At 37.3% G+C, this 20092-nt stretch overlaps 3 protein-coding genes across 4 annotated transcripts; 1 reads left to right on the forward strand and 2 right to left on the reverse strand.

Moving 5' to 3' along the window:
• Positions 1–2440, reverse strand: LOC110841695 (speckle-type POZ protein). Its single transcript, XM_022087387.2, has 6 exons — positions 2321–2440; positions 1670–1737; positions 1326–1590; positions 735–1255; positions 538–680; positions 1–477 (listed from the first exon to the last, which is right to left on the reverse strand). The coding sequence occupies exons 2-6, from the start codon at positions 1691–1693 to the stop codon at positions 411–413; spliced, it is 1020 nt and encodes a 339-aa protein (XP_021943079.1). The 5' UTR covers positions 1694–1737; positions 2321–2440; the 3' UTR covers positions 1–410.
• Positions 2441–4762: 2322 nt separating this feature from the next.
• LOC110863668 (tetratricopeptide repeat protein 8) lies at positions 4763–8453 on the reverse strand. Its single transcript, XM_035847054.1, has 7 exons — positions 8230–8453; positions 7961–8160; positions 7387–7687; positions 6607–6881; positions 6383–6532; positions 5482–5860; positions 4763–5007 (listed from the first exon to the last, which is right to left on the reverse strand). The coding sequence occupies exons 1-7, from the start codon at positions 8329–8331 to the stop codon at positions 4891–4893; spliced, it is 1524 nt and encodes a 507-aa protein (XP_035702947.1). The 5' UTR covers positions 8332–8453; the 3' UTR covers positions 4763–4890.
• Positions 8454–10073: 1620 nt separating this feature from the next.
• LOC110863672 (aminopeptidase N) lies at positions 10074–19559 on the forward strand. 2 transcript variants are annotated; one of them, XM_022113033.1, is made up of 16 exons: positions 10074–10444; positions 11800–12014; positions 12105–12257; positions 12637–12775; positions 12865–13012; positions 13335–13368; positions 13430–13490; positions 13840–13860; positions 13932–14272; positions 14644–14836; positions 15249–15558; positions 15617–15759; positions 15839–16023; positions 16453–16629; positions 18297–18528; positions 19014–19559. In XM_022113033.1, exons 1-16 carry the CDS (start codon positions 10127–10129, stop codon positions 19335–19337), a joined length of 2994 nt encoding a protein of 997 aa, XP_021968725.1. In that variant the 5' UTR covers positions 10074–10126; the 3' UTR covers positions 19338–19559. The 2 variants fall into 2 exon arrangements, with proteins under 2 accessions (XP_021968725.1, XP_035702166.1); XM_035846273.1 differs by lacking the exons at positions 18297–18528; positions 19014–19559 and having other exon boundaries at positions 15839–16042; positions 16453–16589.
• Positions 19560–20092: the final 533 nt, after the last annotated feature.

Below are 20092 nucleotides of genomic sequence, written 5' to 3' on the forward strand. Positions count from 1 at the left end.
TTTTTTAGTTTACAGAAACATTGAATCATTTAATAATCCAAAATTTGCGAAGCAATGAAAAATTGAGGGTATTGATATGTATGTACATACATATATACAATTTGTGGGATTGCATCAAGAACATAATTAAGTATTATCAATAGGTTAAATAATTATTTCGTTACTTTTAACAATTGAGAGACAAAAATATCAAATATCAAGAACCAAAATTTCTAACTCCCAAGAGAGAAAGAATATGTAATGCGAAATTAGCTTAATAATCTTATGTACATAATAATAGTGAATTAACATTAACAATACCAAATATAATTAAATTAAAAAATACCAAAACATTGACATATTTACATCGTAATCATTTGTTCCCAATGCAGGCTAAAATTTCTTACATATTTATTATTATAGGTGAAAAATTAAATATCTCGACGACGCTTTGAGGATGGAGGAGCACGCCACAACTGGAAAATTTTGTCCGGATCACTAACAAAGAAAAACATACTATATATTTTTAGAACAAACAAAAATATTTTTTAACCTCACCTCTTCATAAATTTTTCAATCTTCTCCTTCGCACCGGTCATACCGTGTAATTCGCTAAGATTTAAGAGCTCCACGCAATTTTGCCAAGAGACAAGGGTTGGAAGCATCCTGTCGCACATGTCCATCAGTGATTTTATTTGATACTGAAAAAATAAAACATTTGTAATTGACCAATAATTATCATCATGAATTCCCACCTTGTTCGCTGCATTGACAATCTCTTCATAAAATTTGTCCCATGTCTCCTCCAACTCGCCGGTGTAGAGGAACTTTAGTAAGATTTTGAGCCCGTCGCCCCCCAAATCGACCAGCTTGACGATTCCATCAGTCTTCTCCTTCATCTCAGCGTCGAACATGGCCGTAAATACGGCGCTTTGCATGGAGAGGATGAGCCTGTGTGCCGCGATGCGTTGATCATCCCTCGTCACAAAGGTCACATCAGACCTTTCCCCGCTTTCCAGTCTGGCAAGAATGGCCTCCCTATGGCGCGGAACGGTTCTTGCTTGCTCCCTCTCCATAATTAAAGATGACGACGAACAATCCACCGCCGAAATCGTGAAGCTCGGGTTGCCAAAGACTATGCAGACTATGGTCAGTTTCAACGTGTCGCCGACACCCTGATTGCAAATCGACTTGAGGGTCGTGTAGGGCTGACCGCTAAACGAGTTGCAGTTGATCGGCTCGGTACAGGATGCGGTGAAGGTTCGTAAGGCCATTTCTACATACGCATTAAGGATTAGTTCGTTACAAAATTAACGATGTCAACGTTGGCTGATTAATTTTCTTACTAAATTCGTATTTGTGACCTAATCCATTCTCCACGCAGACTTCTAGGGTGACCGGAAGCTCGTGTGGGCCAGTGTATTCGACCAGTTGGAAAAATAGGAAAGGGTTCGACCCTCGGTGAGCCAAGAAAAGTTTCCATTTGGAGACTTTGCCGATTTTGGAGCCTACCGCGAAGTGGAAAGTGTGCCGGTCAAAGTACTTCGGATTAGATGAAAGGAAGCTGAAATTGTTAATGTTCCAGATAAATTCGTGGCGCTCGGTATCCACCTGAAAAACATGTTAAATAATTTTCTTAATGATGAAATCTGTTAAGAAAAGAACTTGTAAATTGGATAAGGTTACTTACATGCGACTGGGCGATCAGCGACATTTTACTGCGAAGGGACACTGCCTTGATGAGCTTATTCTCGAAATCTGGAATAAAATATTACTTGTATGTACTATGCTCCAGTTAATTCGTTAATCGTTAAGTATGGAATTTGAATTAGTGTGTAATGTATTATGTAATGTGTGTTAACCAGGGTCTTTTGACTGTTTCCTTGGAGGATTTCTAGACAGGGTCATGTCAGTTCAAAAATTCTCCATTTTTTTTACAGATTTTAAAGTTTGGGAATATGTGCTATTTTTGCTGGGAGAGTTTGGTTGTCAAGAAAAAAAAATATTCTATAAAACCTCATAAATGCATGCGAAAAATTTTTAGGTACCGTTTTTGATACCGATTCTAGTTCAATTATTTTATAACTATTTTAATTTGCAATTAAATTAAATCGTTGTCATTTTATGAAACGGTTTATAAAATATTTTATTTTTCTTGACAACCAAACTCTCCCAGCAAAAATAGCGCATATTCCCAAACTTTAAAATCTGTAAAAAAAATTTTGGAGAATTTTTGAACTGACATGACCCTGTCTAGAAATCCTCCAAGGAAACAGTCAAAAGACCCTGGTGTTAACGAAGAATGATCTGAAATTGTAATTAAAAATTAGTAACGACTTACTTCCGGTCTTGGACAATTTTAGAGAAAAAAACCAAGTTTGTGTTAACCGTGTTCTCGAGCTAAAGCTGCCTGGTGAACAGACAGGTGGAATTCGTTTCGTGCTTAAGATGACCAGGAAACGGGGCTACTTGAGATAATGGCCGCAGAAGCGGGGGACAGGGGGACAAAGTCCCGACATTATTCGAGGTTCCCATCATCTGCTCATGTTATGTAGACTCCTCCCTCCCCTATCCTACAATGTTAACCCCAGACGTCGTCACATCCTTCGCAGTCTGTTCATCCGAAAAATTTCTGAAATGAAAAATTTCTGCATTTTTGAAAAATGTCGAACTGTAAAAATTCCAGGCTTGGGCAAGATACTTTGTTTTAAGATACAAGATACAAGATAAAGATACTTTTGGAATAAATCCAAGACACTAGATCAAGATACTTTGTTCCCTGTTTTTCCCACAGATACTTAGATACTAAGTAAAAGATACTTTTTAGCATTTGTAAAGATACAACATACAAGATAAGATAAATTATCTTAAATATTCCACAAGATACAAGATACTTTTGATTTTTTGTAAGATTAAAAAAAGATTAAATTTCATATTTTTTGCCATTTAAGTATCACCAGTAAGATGAAAGTCTTACTTTTGAGTAGTTATGCATTGAGAAACACCTTCCACTTTATTATTTATTAATTTCAAAAAAGTTGAGATATCTACTGGATACGACCAACCAAGTATCTGGGATCACAAAAAATGCAAATTTTATAAAAATCCGAGCAAATATGGATTTTTTTGTGACATTTAAAGCACATGAAAACCGGGATTTTGTCCTGTTTTTGGCGCCTTTGAGTGGGTGTGGAGGGCGCAAATGTGGTCATGGAATCAAACTACTTCTGGGTTTTAGTAGGCTTATATAGTACTCCAACATATGCAAAAGACGTCAAGATCTGAAAGCGTCTCTCCTCCTGAGAGTAAAAATTTGCGCATGCTAAAAATGCGCTCAGCTTCAAGTGGTGTTATTATGTTGTATTTCATGTTTTTAACATCAAAGTTGTAAAATATGGGGGCCCTAAAAGTGGATAAGTTGTGTGCACGAGCGCCTTCCATTCAGACAAGTATGAAATTAGACTACAAAACGGAATTAAAAGATAAGCACGAGACAAAAGTGAGACATAAGTTTTACTTATATAGTGAAAAGCATGATAAGTAAGTCCCTTGATAATATTCGCAAAGGCGATTTCTGCACTATGCCCTCCGAAAAATTCTTTTGTTAGACGCCATTTTTTTTAATAAGAGCACTTATTTAGAAAATTACAAAATGACACCTTTCCAAATTTTACCCTATATTATTTTCCAGAGTGCACAAAACTGGAAGCCAGATACATATGTTCACCTATGGTTTGAGAGGGCTTTCACATAAAAAGCATTAGAAATCTCGCCACCCAAAAACCGTCTGGTAATACAGATGAATTTGTGACAACCATCTCTGATCGGCTTTCGTACATCATTGAATACTAGATAATATTAGTTAAATTATCATGACAAAATTTTTCATTGCCACGAGATGGTTTTGGGTCATGGTCATGGCTAGCTATTGTCTTTTAGACTGATGCTTTCACTGAATCCTTGGGGAGAACAATCCTTGATTTCGAGCTACACACTTTTGCCAGTCGACACACATATTTCAAAATTTGTTCTCTTTCTGAAAAATATATTGATTCAGATATCTCCACTCTTTTTGCTCCTCTAAGTAATTCTTGGCTTCAAATTGACTCCTGGAGCACCTCCCACCCACCGATTTTCCTTTTCTTCCTTGGGTTAATGTCATGGTCAAAGTCACCGGATTCAAATCGGAGCACTTGGGACGTCGCTTTAATTTAAAAAGCTAATGAGAACAAATAAAACCTTTAGCAAACAAACCGGGAGTATTTTGGATGCTGTGCGATGGACTTCATGTATGGAACATAAGGCAGAAAATGGCAAAAATTGCTTTTACATAGCGAATCATATTATGAGACAAATGTAAATACTTATGAGACATTTTTTTTCATTTAAGAGACGTTTCACATGTAGGCAAGTTGTATATGATTTATGAGACATTTTCAGAATATTTAGGAGACGCGAAAATTTACTTCCTTGCTTTAATGCACACATTAGTGTAATATGTATAATATCATGAAAACAAGAAATTAAGGACAAGTAAAAAAATCAAAAAATGCAAACAAACACATTAAAACTCCGAAAAAGTACTGCAAAAATTCAATAATCACAAAAAAAAATATATTTTTTAAAAATATGGCTAAATATTGTCAAAAATATTTATATTTGCGAAAAGTCCAAAATATTTTTTAAAATTGAAAACATTTTTGAATTTTTGATAACCATAAGTGTTGATAAACAACCCTACAAAGTTTGGGGGTCGACGTGCTCGAAATGAAAAAGTCATAAATAAATAAATATCCGGCGTATTTTTATTAAATCTTGCATATTAAAATGTTTTACAATACTTATATCGATCTTTGATTAGTCATCTGGTCACCAGATTATTCAATTTGACACTAAAACACACAAGTGGTTTTACATAGTTTCGAAATAAACCCTCAATTTTTGCAGCAACTGTTTCGAATCGGCATGTTCAGGATAGTTGGCGAGGGCTTTTTGTACGATAACATATGCATTTTGGAGATCCCCAACCTAAACGAAACGCAAACCAATTATATGCATAAAGTTGATCAGGCTAATTTCATGTCACATGACAATAACAAACAATGGGAGGTCTCCCAGCATATGCTCTCCGACTTTGACCAAATTAGTGTCAATCGATCGCAAATTTAATTAACATCAAATTTCCCAAAGACACGATCTACTGACACTCATGTTTGGCAGAGATATTTTCATCCGAAAAGGAAAAACTAAGGTTAACTAAGGTTAAATTTTGTACTTTCCAAATTTACTGCGCATTTTCTCCTCTTCGGATGCAACTATCTCGGGTAGAGGGTCGGGTAACAGGTAGCATTTTCGCTACCCGCGACAACCCTCCTTGGCAGATCGTGTTTTTTGCAAATTGCATATCAATAAAATTTGTGATAGATTAACATCTGTCCAAACAATCTGAGATTATATGCTAGGAGACCTCCATTGTAAGTAAAATTACAAGCATTCACTCACCGAATCCGCAATCTTGGCCTGATTGTATAACGGTTCGAACATGAGTGGCGACAGGGATGAGGCCGTCTTAAAAAACGCTACGGCCCCCTCGTGGTTCCCCTTTCGTGCTTCGAGCACTCCGAGATTATTGTAAGCCTCGGAGTGGTTGTTATCACAAGATATCGCCAAGCGAAAGCATTGGGCGGCCCACGTCGTGTCGCTGAGACCCATGGCGATCTGACCCAAATTGTACCACACGTCGGGCAGTGTGTCGTTTCCCGCGATGTGGAGTGCCCTCTGAAAACAATTCAGCGTCATGTCGTACTGCTGCGAGTAGAAGCAGCAGAGACCCAAGTTTACGAACAACTCCGCCGTGTAGAGACCCATTTGGAGGAGGCGTCTAAACAGAAATTGAGACAATTCACGTTCACGAAGTCATTCTCGTAAAAATCGTAAAAACTCCTAAAAATCGTAAAAATGTTACGAGTCCGTACCGACAAAATGTACGGATTTTACCCTAAAATCTGTACGTTTTGTGAAATAATTTTACAAACTTTTACAAAATAAAGAGACGCCCTCCTGGACTTGAGTAAATAAGTTTGCACAAAGTAAATTTTCCTGACTTAAGGAAATAAGTACTTATGTATGTACATAATTTAATAATTTGTTAAATATTAATTATATTATTAATTAAGCCACCGTAGGATTTCAATTATAAAAGTTAAGACAAATCACTGCTAAAGGCATGCTCTCATCAGAGTCAAATAGGGCGAACACATCAGATGAGATATTTCTAAAATTTATAAAAGTTTATAAGTTTCCAATTTTACAATGTTAATAAAAATACTGCGTGAATTGCTTCATTATTTTGCACAGTTTGCTAAAATTTTGCTAAATACCATATTTAATATTTATGGTATACCTGTAAAAGCGGAGTGCCACTTCGGGCTGATCCGTGTAAAAATGATGCATCCCGATGCACGCGATGGCTTCAATATTGGACGCATCTTGAGTAAGGACGTCTTTGTAAAGTTTTACACTCGCCCCCATCGCACCCAGACCTTCTTGTATCCTGAAAATATTAAATCGAAATTTCATTTTTTTTAAATAGTAAAAAAGGATCCAAATGTTTAATTTTTTTCTCACCTCGCCATCTCAATGATGAGACTCACATCGTTAGGAAAGCGTTCCAACCCTTTCCCACAAGACTCCAAAGCCGCTAAGGGCTGATCCAGTTTAAGATAAACCTTGGTCAGTCCGAGATACCCGACGAGCATGGCTTCGATGGCGAGCGAGGCGCGAAAATGCTTCTCCGCGGTGCGTGGTTGTCCCAAACGGAGCCAGCAGAGGGCCAACTGGACCTCCCACCACCAGGAAGGCACGTTCGTGGAGCGAGACCCCACAGTGGCAAGTTCCAGGGCCTGTATATGTACATAAATCATCGCATTGTCATTGAGGCAATTCACGCAGTAACATTGTAAAATCCGTAAATTCTTTACAAAATTTTACAGAAGTTTACAAATAAGGAAAATTAGTTCACAAATTTTTGAAAATTTGCTCAGGTCTTTTTCATTTTGTGAATCTTTGTAAAATTGTTTTACAAAATTTTTCGGATTTTAAAAGTTACTAATGACTGTGAACTTCTTACTGTAGGACAAATTCTCGAGGAACTTTCAATTTTGTACATTCTTAATAGCCCGGTCGGTGTTAATCGTCATCGAACGATGTGACTTAACCGCGCAGTGATAATGGTGATAAAATTGACACCAGCTAGTGACAATTTGTTACCACGTGGGTAAGATTTATCACCATGTGGTAAAAAACATTATCCCCATTTGGTGAAATCACATAAATACATACGTATGCGCACCGCGAGGGGACGATTAACATTCCGACTTTTAAGAGTGTAGATATGTTTTTATGTACCCTTTTAGCGTCGTTCTCAACGTAAAATAGATATTCAAAGAGTGGTTTGGCCAAAGCGTCCTCCCTCCCATACTTATGCAGATTAAGTCTCGAGACATTGATGAAGGCGGCATCCTCATCGCCGGACGAGATCATGGACGCCGTCCCCAGGCGGACGTGTCTCCCCGTCGAGGCGGAGATTGGTCTCGCCGTGGTCGCACGACTCCGCAACGCTTGGTCCAAACTGGTCCCAGGACGGGCGGAGGAGGACGAGCCGGGTCGCAGCACACCGGAAACTGGGCGACCCGACTGGGTCACAGGTCTGGTTAAGGAATTGGGATCAATTAACTACACTGTTAGAAATCTGGTAACCTAGTCAGGTGGGTGTTGATTTCTCGGTGTTAAATTTGCTACCGATTGGTATTAAAATTATACCGCCCGTAAAAATTTGATACTGATATGGTAAAACTTTAAAACGAAGCTATTAGTTAGTACACGGTATTACAAATACTTATCAATACCACTTTGGTACAGTCATATGTGAATACCGCTTGGGATTATTTTAGATAATACTGGATTTCTAACAGTGTCTGACCTGATGGCAGGACTTGGTCCATCTCGAGTAGGAAGCCGACCCCCTGATGTGGCAGGGGTTCGAAGCGACGTGCCAGGCCGGGCCGTCGTTGCGATGGTGTCCTCGCTAAATACAGCTTCAGCAATTCCGTCGTCAAATATTTCTAAAAAGTCGACACGAACTTGTTCCGTTAATGCTCTCGTTTTCAGACTCCACGCAGCCTGCAATATTAAAATTAGTATGTAATGTATGACGTTTGTGCGCGTATGTAAATATGTATGTACATATACCTGATCTAGAGGATTCTTTCTCAGAATTTCTCCACAGTGTGATATGGCCTCTGGAAATTGGCGTTGACGAAAGCGGGTAATGGCGAGGAAAAGAGGGTCCATGTTGAATAAAGATTATTAGTAAAACTAATATTTAGTAGACCATATTTTCCATCGCAACATATATTGGGAATATTTGTAAATTTGTTGTAACTACCTATAATACTCAAAAGTCAGTTTGCACATACGGCTAATCTGTATAAATACGAATATATGAACAACACAGTAGTGTTGTACCAGTGCAAAAACGGGAGAAAGTTGGGCACAAATCGTGTTACGCGTTGCTTAGAAACGGTTAAAGCACAACAAAACCGGCTATGAGTTGGAACAAGTGAGGTCGGGTTGAATTAGAATCGTGATAATCTGCATAAAGGTTGCATATATATGAAGTGTATGTATGTATACTAATTCTGATTTGGGAATGTGCAAAAAGCATGTCATCGATTTGGGGGGCAAGGGAGGTGTCATAAATAGTTTAAACTAGGTGATAGGTGTCAAAGTTCTCTGAAAATTAATAACATGCTTTACGTATCGCCTCTTTAACCAGAGTAAGTGTTCGAAAGTTTGTACACATTTAAGGTCTGTGATTGCCATATAAATTTGTGTTAAATTTTGTGTTTCTTTTAAAAACAACGCGACCGTTATATACATACAAATGTATTAATATAAAGCTAATTTTTCCAATATTCAGACACAGAAATATGATGGAGAGTACAAAATTACATATTTTTAAGCGTACAAATTTATGCCCAACAATATTGCTTATTCAGAATGGCAAATAAAACAGCAAATTGTTGTGATTAACTGCCGTGGGGATGCATAAAAGTACCTGTTCCATTCTTGAAATGTAAATTATTTATGTTTAATTTTTGCACACTCGCTCTCAAACACCACACCGTTTTCTCTCTTTTTTTGCGATTGGATGTATGTATAATTTAAAATAAATTGTTTCTCCTACTAAAGTACTTACATAGATATGTATGTACTCGTATGTATACATACGTATATACACACAGACATATTTATGAATAAACTACAGCCACTAAGGACATTATGCTGAAAATGCATACACATTCTGCCAATTTAACCCCGACTTTGTGTCGGGTCATGGGGCAGAAACAATATGTAAAATGTCTGCCGAGACAACGGCTGACATCATTTCTACTCCGTTATTTAAATATTTATTTACACAGTCATCTGAACGAATTTTACAGGTGATTTTACAACCTTCCTGTCACGATGTGTCATTAATATTTAACACCGACCGAATATGTACAATTGTATCGGGCAATTAGTCTTTGTTTTAATGGATCATGTATTCAATTATTGTCGGTATATGTACATACATATGTACTTATAATTCTATGTACATCGATTACACTTGTGTACGTCAAACATTTGCCAGAACGTTGTTTATCAAAGAGACGCCTTGCACAATGCGGTTATGTATCAAATGACACGTGAACTTGGTCTTATCAGTACCTCACCTTCATCTAAATTAAAGCACACTCTTAAAAATAATGTTACTTTTATTAAAAGTACATGCGCCCTGAATTCTCAATTAAGTAAAATATCTCAAACCCAGTTAAACTTTATTCATTATCAAGTTAACATTACTCTGAATTTAGGGCAGTTTACTTAATTTTGAATTCAGTCTTCATTTACTTTTGAAGAGAATAACCTTATCTTTTAGAGTGTAGCTATCAACTGCCGGATGAAGATAAGTATTATGCATACATGATATCTTCCACACCTACATAATAAGTATGACAAGATTACCCAACTTGGCCACAGTGTGTCTACCCTACTCGGCCCAGAAACAGTTTTTTGAAAGTTTAATAACATCCGTTTAGAAATTATGAAAATCACATTTTTATTTTTACTTCTCGCCGTAGGGGGCAGTATTTCCCATCCGCCCCTCCAAATCGAACCGTCGCCACGATTCCGTCCCGTAAATCCGGTTAAGCACAAGGCTCCAGTGTCACCATTGTATCGCCTCAACGACACCTGGATCCCGTCCACTTATGTTGTCGAAATCAAAGTTGTTCTGGACAACGCACCCGCCGGAGAAGTTCCGTACACGGCGAGGAGTCGCGTCCAAATTTCATTCACTGTTAAAGAGAGAGTTAATTCGATAACGTTACATGCAAATTTGCTGACAGGGTTGGCGTTTAGGGTGAGTCGAAATTATTTTTTAAAAAAATGGAAAATTTCCGATAAATATCAAAGCAAATCAACCGATGCAGTGACCGCGGAAGCATTGGAACGTAGGGACAATGTTCCCACGGTTATTTGATGTCCCCATCATCTGCCCATCGTTATACAGATGGGGAGCTCGCTTCGCTGGATACGAATTTGACCTTGAATAGCCCCACAACGGTTTGTCGTAGCGGGTCACAATTTTGAACAGAGGAGCATGTTATCCTCAGATAGTTGTGTGCAAGAATTCAACTCACTAATTTTAAAAATGCCTCCCCCACAGCCCCCAGAAGTTTACACAGTCATTTTTACTCGTTTCAAACTCCGTCTAAAAAATTCGATCTCCGCAGAAAAATTTTATTTTCAAGCATCCGAACCTAAAGAAGTTCATTTGACTTACATTGAAGGATTGTACAGGTATTTCACTATTCGAAGTGATTTTTATCCCCAATCTAGCGTCTTTGCATTATCTTGGGTCAACTTTGCCTTCTGGGAAGGCGCTGGGTGATCATGAAAAATCACCTTATTTATTTTTTTACTGCACAATTTAGGAAAATGTTGTTCTAAAAGTGGTTTCAATACACGGTCCACATAATACTTTGCAGGTTCCTTCACTTTTTGGGGGACTTTGATAAGTGGGAGGACACCACGATCCGACATTGCAGCCACGACCATAAACTGTTTAAAAAGTTCTCCTTCCGAAAAAGCACCAAATTCCGTGAATTTTTTTCAGCATTTGTCGTGTAGTAAGCTCTTCAAACCCAATTAGTAACTTGTAGAGAAAATAGTTCTTAGTCAAATGTCACCACAAACTCACTCATTCCTCAACAGAAAATTTAAATAATTTTTTTGCAAACACTGGTGAGATTTTTGTTGGAAAAAGTTGAAATGACTGTGTCAACTTCTGGGAGCTGTGGGGGAGGCATTTTTAAAAGTAGTGAGTTGAATTTTTGCACACAACTATCTGAGGATCACATGCTCCTCTGTTCAAAATTTTAACCCGCTACGACAAACCGTTCTGGGCTATTCAAGGTCAAATTCGTATCCAGCGAAGCGAGCTCCCCATCTGTACATATTACCCCCCTTCCCCCGTCCCACAATATTTTTAATAATGTCCCCAGATGCCCCCACGGCTTCCGCGGCCAGTGGTTGTACCTACGCATACAAGGGATGCAAATATTATAAATTGTTGGCATACTAAAAAAATCAGTTGATGCCAGTCTTTAAGATCTTACATTTTCTATCCAACTTATTAAATACATATTCAAATTAGCATAATTTTAATACTTTTATGTGCAAGAACATGTCACAATTTTCCTTAACGATCCACAGTTAACAAACGAAGCTGGAGTAGATATCCCTCTATCACCATACGTTGTCGACAAAGAAGTCGAGAAGCACTTTTTGCACATTCCACTCCTAAGTGGCGTACTCGAACCGGGCGTGACCTACAAACTTCATGCGGAATCTTTAGCCTCCATTTTCCGAGATGGTCGAACCAACGCGTTATACTTGAGCAGTTACCTCACCGAGTTTGGAGATACAAAGTACATTTCCATAAATATAAGTAGATCAAATTTCCTAAAAATTCACTAAAACTTGTGAAAATTTTCTATTTTTTTTTCTTAAAATTTTAGGCTAATCGCCGCCACGCAGATGGAAGCGTACCATTTACGTCAACTACTCCCCTGCTTCGACGAACCCGATTTGAAAGCAACTTTCACATTGGATCTAATTTATGAGACGAAATATAAAGCGATTGCAAACGGAGAAACGATTGGACAGCCTATGTAAATTTACAAAACAAAAAATCTCTAGGATTTCTGTAACCTTATAAGTTCATAATAATGGAGGTATTCATTACGTGCTAGGAAACACAATTTTGATAACAAATTGCAAACCAAATGCTAGTAAAGTTCGCAAAAACAATTTTCATTTCCAATTTTTTTAGGAACTTGCGAACTTTGCTTTTTTGCAAACTCGTAATGAATACCCTCATTCTAATGATTTGAAAATTATATATGTTGATATATATCTCTAATTAAGTTGCGAAAGTTTGCAAACAATTAATTTTGCACAGTTTACGAGGTTACAAACATTAGAGTGATGATGGATATGCACCAGTTTCGATAAGAGGAGTGACATTAATTTTTATCTTATCTTCGATAGCCCTGAACCTGGCCTCGTAGGTTGGGTAAGGTCCAAGTTCACAACAACCCTGAAAATGCCCACATATCTTTTTGCCTTCACAATTGCGGAATATGAATATGTTACTGCCGATGCAGGATTGTTTGCAAAACCAGTTCGAGTATGTACATTTGTAACTTTTATTTGGGTCAAGTTAAAAATGTAAATAACTAATTGTATTTAATTGCAATTAAATTTAATGATACGAAGGTTTGGTCGACACCGAACCATATCCGAGATGGCCTGGGGAACTACTCAGTTAATCTTACGGCAAAACTTTTGAGCTTCTTTGACACCTTTTTTAACACGACGTATCCCATGGAGAAAGTGGATTCTGCAACCGTCACCCACAAAAGCAGTATGAAGAGTGACCTTTTTAAATATAAAAACAATATTTTTGTAATCCTTCTGACGAATTTGGATTAAGATCAAATTAGAGCATTCGGTTAAAAGTAGTGACCAATTTTAAAATAAAATTAGGTCAAAATTTGCGGATCACTTATCTTATCACACGTATTTCTAGTACATATATTTAGTTGCCCTTATTTATTTATGTAACACATTTATGTAAAATATTGGATAGAAGATATCTAATTTGATCCAAACGATACTTAAGCTAGAAATATGAAATTACTTATAAAATACATAATTATGTATGTATGTGTGACCATGATTTCCAGGTGCGATGGAAAACTGGGGGCTAATTTTGTACAGGTATGTATACAACTATTTGTGCTTATTTAAAAGCAATTGAAAAAATATTGCCCACTTTCAGGACGGATCTGCTCATGTACTCACCTCTCGTATCACTGGAAACTTCAAAAAATGCTATCGCGGTATACATAAAAGCCAATTATCTCTAATATTATATTTATTAGTAACTGCATGGCTAAATAGAAAATATCTCAAGCTAAGCATATTAACAGATTTATATTCAGAAGTTACACAAAAATGCCGGAAAAATATTTGATTTTTGTTGGACCAATCTCCTTGTCTTGGTCTTTGAAAATCATTCCCAAATTATTTGAGTTACGACATGAAATAATTTACATATATGTTTCTTAAGGGCGTAAACTCACGTCAAAATCTTTTAATATTGTAAATAAAATACTTTAAACTTAAGTACGCCCAAAATTTCAAGACTATGAAAGCCAGCAAATAATTAAAACTTCTTTTCTTTTCTAGAGCATTGTGTCGCACGAAGTGGTAATTTGATTTAAAATTTGCACTACAATATAAATATGTTTTTTTGTTAATTACTCTAACTAAATCCTCAGGCTCATCAAAATTTTGGGAATTTAGTCACATGTAAATGGTGGAGTGAAATTTGGCTTAATGAAGGTTTCGCCACGTACCTGAGTTACATGGGGGTTGACGCTGTTGCTCCGGAATTTCGACATGGCGAGTGGCAACTTAACGACGCCCTGCAGCCCGCCCTTGCTTACGATTCTGGTCCGGATAGTCATCCCCTGAAGAATTCTGGCCTTACTCCGGCAGAAATTGACTCGTATTTTAGCACAATTACGTACGAAAAGGGGGCCTCGATTAATCGCATGGTTGAAGCCTTCCTCACTAAAGAAACGTTTAAGAAAGGATTGATCCGATATTTGGAGGCAAAGTGAGAAAATTCATAAAATTTTACCGAAAAATTTTAACATCTAAATTGTTTAGGAACAAATTTATTACCAGTAATATGATAATTATTTACATATCATTGGCCGGTAATAAATTTAAATTCCTTCTAGAATTATTCCTACCAATATTGATGGTCTGAATTCATTTTCAAATTTTCTAATAGGTTATTCTGTTTTTGGAAAATGTAAAATATGTAATCTCACAGAAAACCTTTCAGATTTTTTCAAACTATTAATATTGGATGAACAGTATTACGTACAGAATTTTACCAACTCTTTAAATTTGGAGAATTTTGTTACCAAATCGTGAGAAGTACATTTCCTATTAGAATTTTGATTTTATGTTTTTTATTAGAAAGTTCCTAGGCGCCGAGCAAGATGATCTATTCGTGCACTTGCAACAAGCTGCCGTTGAGGATGGCAGAGTCTCTACATTTCCGCCAGGTACCGATGTAAAAACGATCTTGGACACGTGGACGACGCAAGCAGGTCATCCGTTGGTGCGAGTTAGTGTTCACAGCGTTCATGGAGACGTTCTGATTTCTCAAGTATTTGGAACACTGCTAAATGTTTTGAGTCGGTCCAAAATAGCATGTCACATCACATCAATTTACATATGTATTTTGAAGGCCATAGATTAAACTGAGAACCCGTATCGGTGTAATTGAACATTGTGAGCTAACCTAAGTAAATTGAAGCGCAGCAGTGTTTGAATTTTTGTACCTTTTCGGGATTTCTGGCACTGAAAGAAATAATCATTTAGCGATCACTGATCATAGGGATTGTCGTCTAAATGGCGCTTATTTTTCTTGTATTTCTTGCACTTATGGAAGAAGTTGTCTTCAAAAACAATTTATTTTGAAGTGGTTTTAAGACACATTGAGTGGCACGCTATCTTGGACCAGACTGTACATGCAATCTAATATGGTGTTTATAAAATGTTTCCTGCCATGTATCTAGGAACGGTACTCAGACACGAATTCCCCCAATTTATGGTACGTTCCCATCACCGTGGTCACGCAGGATTCTCCACCTTTGCCGAATCACGTTCCAACTTTGTGGTTATCGAATAACCAAAGAACCACGACGTACGATAATTTCCCTGGGAAATGGATTATGCTGAATGCTGATGCCACGGGATTTTACCGAGTCTTGTACGACGCCGAGTTGACATTACTCATTCAGCGACAGCTGAGGAATGATCCGTCCAAAATATCTCCGTTGAGTAGAACTCAGTTGTTGGATGACTATTTTAATTTGGCGTATAAAGGTATTTTTCGAAATTTTATGTTCCCCGACATTTTACATTTTTTATTTCTGGTTTGAAGGGTTCATAAATATCGACACCGCACTAGATCTTACTACTTATTTTGGACAAGAAGATTCTTTTACTGTGTGGGAAGTTGTGTTTAATCAGTTCAGAAATTTATACAAATTTATGGAAACTGCAGAACAACGCGATGCATTTACAGTACGTAATTTAGTTTTATTTTGCACATATCTAAGTATGCAAATTTGTAATATTTATTGACATGCCTCACTTCCTTTAGAAATATTTTCTCCCCAAAATCGACCGTGCTTTGAGGAGAATTGGTCTCGAGAATGAAGAATTGGTTGGTGCGGATGAAATTTTTCGAATGAAATTGATCGACTGGGCTTGTTCTCTAAAGCATCCGGCATGTCTGGAATACGCTCAAGAACTTTATTTCATGTGGAACGAAACCAGAATTAACCCGTAGGAAATGAAATTTACTGTAATTTACGTATTTACTAACGACAATCTTCACATTTCTGCAAAATTCAGCATAAATGTAGTGGAATTATTTGTGCTAGTCAGCTCATTTGCATATTTTGACGCATTCTCGAGAGAAACTGAGTTTAGCAGCGTATCGCCGAAAATGGGCATAATGATGTTTATGCAAATAAGGTGACACGTGCGAGTTCTGCACAAATTCGTAAAACGGGTCGCTAAAGATACTAGTTATTCTTGTTCTTAAATTTTCCCACGAATTGTGAATTTATTTGCTTTCTTATATCAAAAACTATTTACATATTTGCTATGTACTTATGTATGAGTAACAATGCGAAATAAGATGTCGTTAGTACATCCAATATTTGAATACCCAAAAAACCTTAGTTAACAAACTTGACGTTTCATTTGTAGAATTCAGGTCGACATACAACCCACAATTTTCTGCAGTATTGTTGCAAACGAGGGACTCCCCGGGTACCTTTTTGTCGCACAGAGATACGTAGAAACCAATATTTTGAGAGAAGAAGCCCTCAAAACGAGACTTCTACACGGACTGGCCTGCACTCAAGATGAAAGAATCCTGCAAGGGTTAGTGGTAAAATTTACGAAACAAAATCTAGCACTTATGCATCGAAATTGAATATTAAACCCAGTAGTAAAATAGTACCAGGCGGTACTATTTTACAGATTTTACAGATATCTGATCGCGTATTTATTTAGTTTAACAACATTGTTAGTCACACTGAAGACATACCGAGGTTGAACCGATAACACGTGAACGCGGATGACCTTCAATTACTGGTTGAACGGCTTGGAGTGGAAGTCCAGAACATTTTTTATGTGAAAGCCCGTTTCTCGAGCTACAAGTCGGCGTCGACGATTTCAACTTTTGTACACTGATTTGACCATGGCGAGGTCAACTTTAGACCACCCGTCTCTCAAAACTTTCCAAACTCTGTCAAAATTTTTTGGGTGGCGGAGAAAAGCATTTGTTTCAGATATCCAAAGCCGAAAAAATCCATGGGACTTACATAGGCTGACTTAACAGGTATTTCACTATTTTGGATGATTGTTATCCCGAGTCTAGCTTTTATATCCTTGGCCTAGTCCTGGGTCAAAAGGGCAGTGTTCGATGACGCTGCGTCGTGATGAACTATCACTTTTTTTGTGCCCTGGCCAAACAGCTTTGCGACATTAATCTCCAAAAGCGGTTTTAAAACAAAGCCAATGTAGTACTTCGCAGTTACCTTCACTTTTTGACAAGCTTTGATAAGTGGGAGGACACCACGACCAGATAATGCACCAACCACCATGAACTTGTTGCAAAAGTTTTCCGTGTGCGGGATGGTCAATCTTCTTGAATTATTTTCTTCTTTGGGTGTATAGTAAATTGGTCTCTGACTGTTGGTATCTTGTAAAGAAACTAATTCTTCATCCAACGACACTCAGAAGCCACTTTTATCTTTTGTTAGGTAATTCACAAAAATTTTTTTGCAGGTCAGACGACGATTTTTTTTATGCTTGTCAGTCAGCTGATGGACTTGGATTTTTCTTCCTTTTTGCTTCCCCAAAATTTTAATTGCTCGTCGCACACTAGTCTCTGACACTTTGGTTAGACGTGCCACTGCTCTCTGGGGTGGTGGGTTGTCCTCAGAGGTCAATAGGTCAATTTTCTTAAGCACGGGCCGAATTAGCACTTTTCGGGCTTGTGTTTGAGGCATGATGGTTTTCCTTTGGTACGAGCTTGTTGTTGTTGACCTTCATTTTTTAGTACCTTATGTATTTCTCCTTTCGAAACTTGTTGTCCTTGAGTTTTTAAGTGGTTAATTACGTCTGTGTATGAAAAATTAAGTTTGGAAAGTGTTTTTATGGTACCCTTTTACTCTAAGGTCAATGGTCGGGTCATTTTTGAATCTAGAGAGCTAATTTTTTGCTCAGCCCTTGTCAACAATCACAAGTCGATATGCTGAAAATTTGGAACCGAAACTCCAACCCGTTTTGGAGCAATTCAAGAGTGACCGCGTTCACGTGTTATCGATTCATCCTGTAATACCGCCATGGAACATATTTTCTACTGAATGGTAACAAATTTGGGTTTCGCAGAAATGATTTTTTCCATTCTGTGGTAAACCATTACCAGTAGGATTTAGAAACTCGGTTATAGCTACTTACATAGGCTACTATTATGCAGTATTCTTAATAGTTCATATAAAATAATTATGTTCTAGCTAATTTAAATAACTTTTGATACAAAGGTTCTTGGACTGGCCGTTGGAAGGTCCCGAATCCGGCCTCGCACCGGCCCATTTCATCCCCGTGATTGCCCGTGTCGGCATGAATTCAAAGGGCAGATTGTTAGTAATCCGGTATCTTAATGACAACCTAGACGCAATCGTGGACAAATTGGGTGAGGGAAATGTGACCGTCGTCGTAACAATTTTGACCAGCCTGGTACCGCAGCTTTCTACCCAGCAGGAATTAAACGAGGTACATATGTAAATTAACTGGAAGTATATACATAATTGCTTCTACGGCAAAATATAGAAGCAAGTCACGCAGTCCTTGATAACTTTGTAAATTTTGTAAATGAATTTCACAAATTTTTACAAAATAAAAAGACATCCTTAATCTCAGTATGTAAGTTTACAAAAATTTACAAGCCAAATGCCCTTGAAAGTATTAGTACATCAAGTTTTATAAAAGTCTGTAACTTAACAGATTTTACAAAGTTACAAAGGACCGCGTGAAGTGCCTCATAGTCATTTTACCCATTTTCCACACATTTAAATGCATACATTGTTTTATCCGTGAGCATTATCATGATAATATTTACCCCTGTTTATCACCATAAAGTGCACTTTATGGTGATAAACAGTGGCAAATATTACCACATTGGTAAGTTGACTCACGTCAGTAGGATCTAGCATCACATACATATTTTTTTAATTGATTTTAAATTTTTACAAATCTAGCTTGAATTATTTGTTGCAAATCATTTGACAAGATTGAGCGAGTTATTGGACTTGATTAATCGTCAAGTGGACGAGGTTCGTTCAAACATTAATTGGATGTCGCACTGGGGTCAGCAACTTTTAGTTTGGATGAGAGCTAATCCCGATGAGGATCAAGTAACGACCAGCACGACGGGCGGCAGTACATCAACGACGCAACAGACGACATCTTCGACGACGCCGGATCCTACAACGACGCCAAATTCTTCTTCTAGTCAACTTGCATGCGGGGTTACATTAATTGCCGCGTTGTTGGTAGTGGTGACGCAAAGAATTTTATGTTGAGGGTGCAAGTATAGATATTTATGTACGTATGTATGTATTTTTATATTTAGGTATGAATGTTTCATACACGTGGAGCACCTACTACATACGTATATAAATTTATGTTTATATTTATATGCCTATTAATAGTTTAAGGTAAATATTGCTATAAAACTCGATAATGTAAATATGTATTTATGTATATACTTCACATATGAATAAAACAAATTCGGTAAACACGAGTAATTTATGGGGTTCCTAAAACATTGTGTTCTTTTTGCGAAAATGAATATCACATGGTTGTGGAAATTATTGGAGTGTGTTTAAATTCATGCATTTACTAATCCTGAGTAATCTAGTATTCTATTCAGAAATATGTATCTAATTACCAAAGTTTTGTTCAGTATCTAAGCGCTATTAAGTAAATATTTACCATGGCGAGTGAGTGAATACATTAAACACTTTTGGAAACGAGATTAAGGAAGTGTAGAAAAGCTAGAAGAAAATTTCCACTGGAGGAATGTACTGTGCTCTTACGTAGGCTTGTCACCTTATTTGCACAAATCTGCCCATTTTCCATTCTGTCCTTGCCCTTATTCGGCGATACGGGCTTTCCATGTTGAATAAACACTTTCTCTCGCCGTGTCTAAATGTACAAAGGAGGTAACACGCACAAATAATTGCACTATATGCACGTGTACATAATAGGTGAGTATGTAAATACATATGTAGATACATACTATAGGTATGCACATGTACATATGTACACATGTCTA

The sequence above is a fragment of the Folsomia candida genome, unplaced genomic scaffold (assembly GCF_002217175.1).
Source record: "Folsomia candida strain VU population unplaced genomic scaffold, ASM221717v1 Fcan01_Sc001, whole genome shotgun sequence".
Taxonomy (NCBI): domain Eukaryota; kingdom Metazoa; phylum Arthropoda; class Collembola; order Entomobryomorpha; family Isotomidae; genus Folsomia; species Folsomia candida.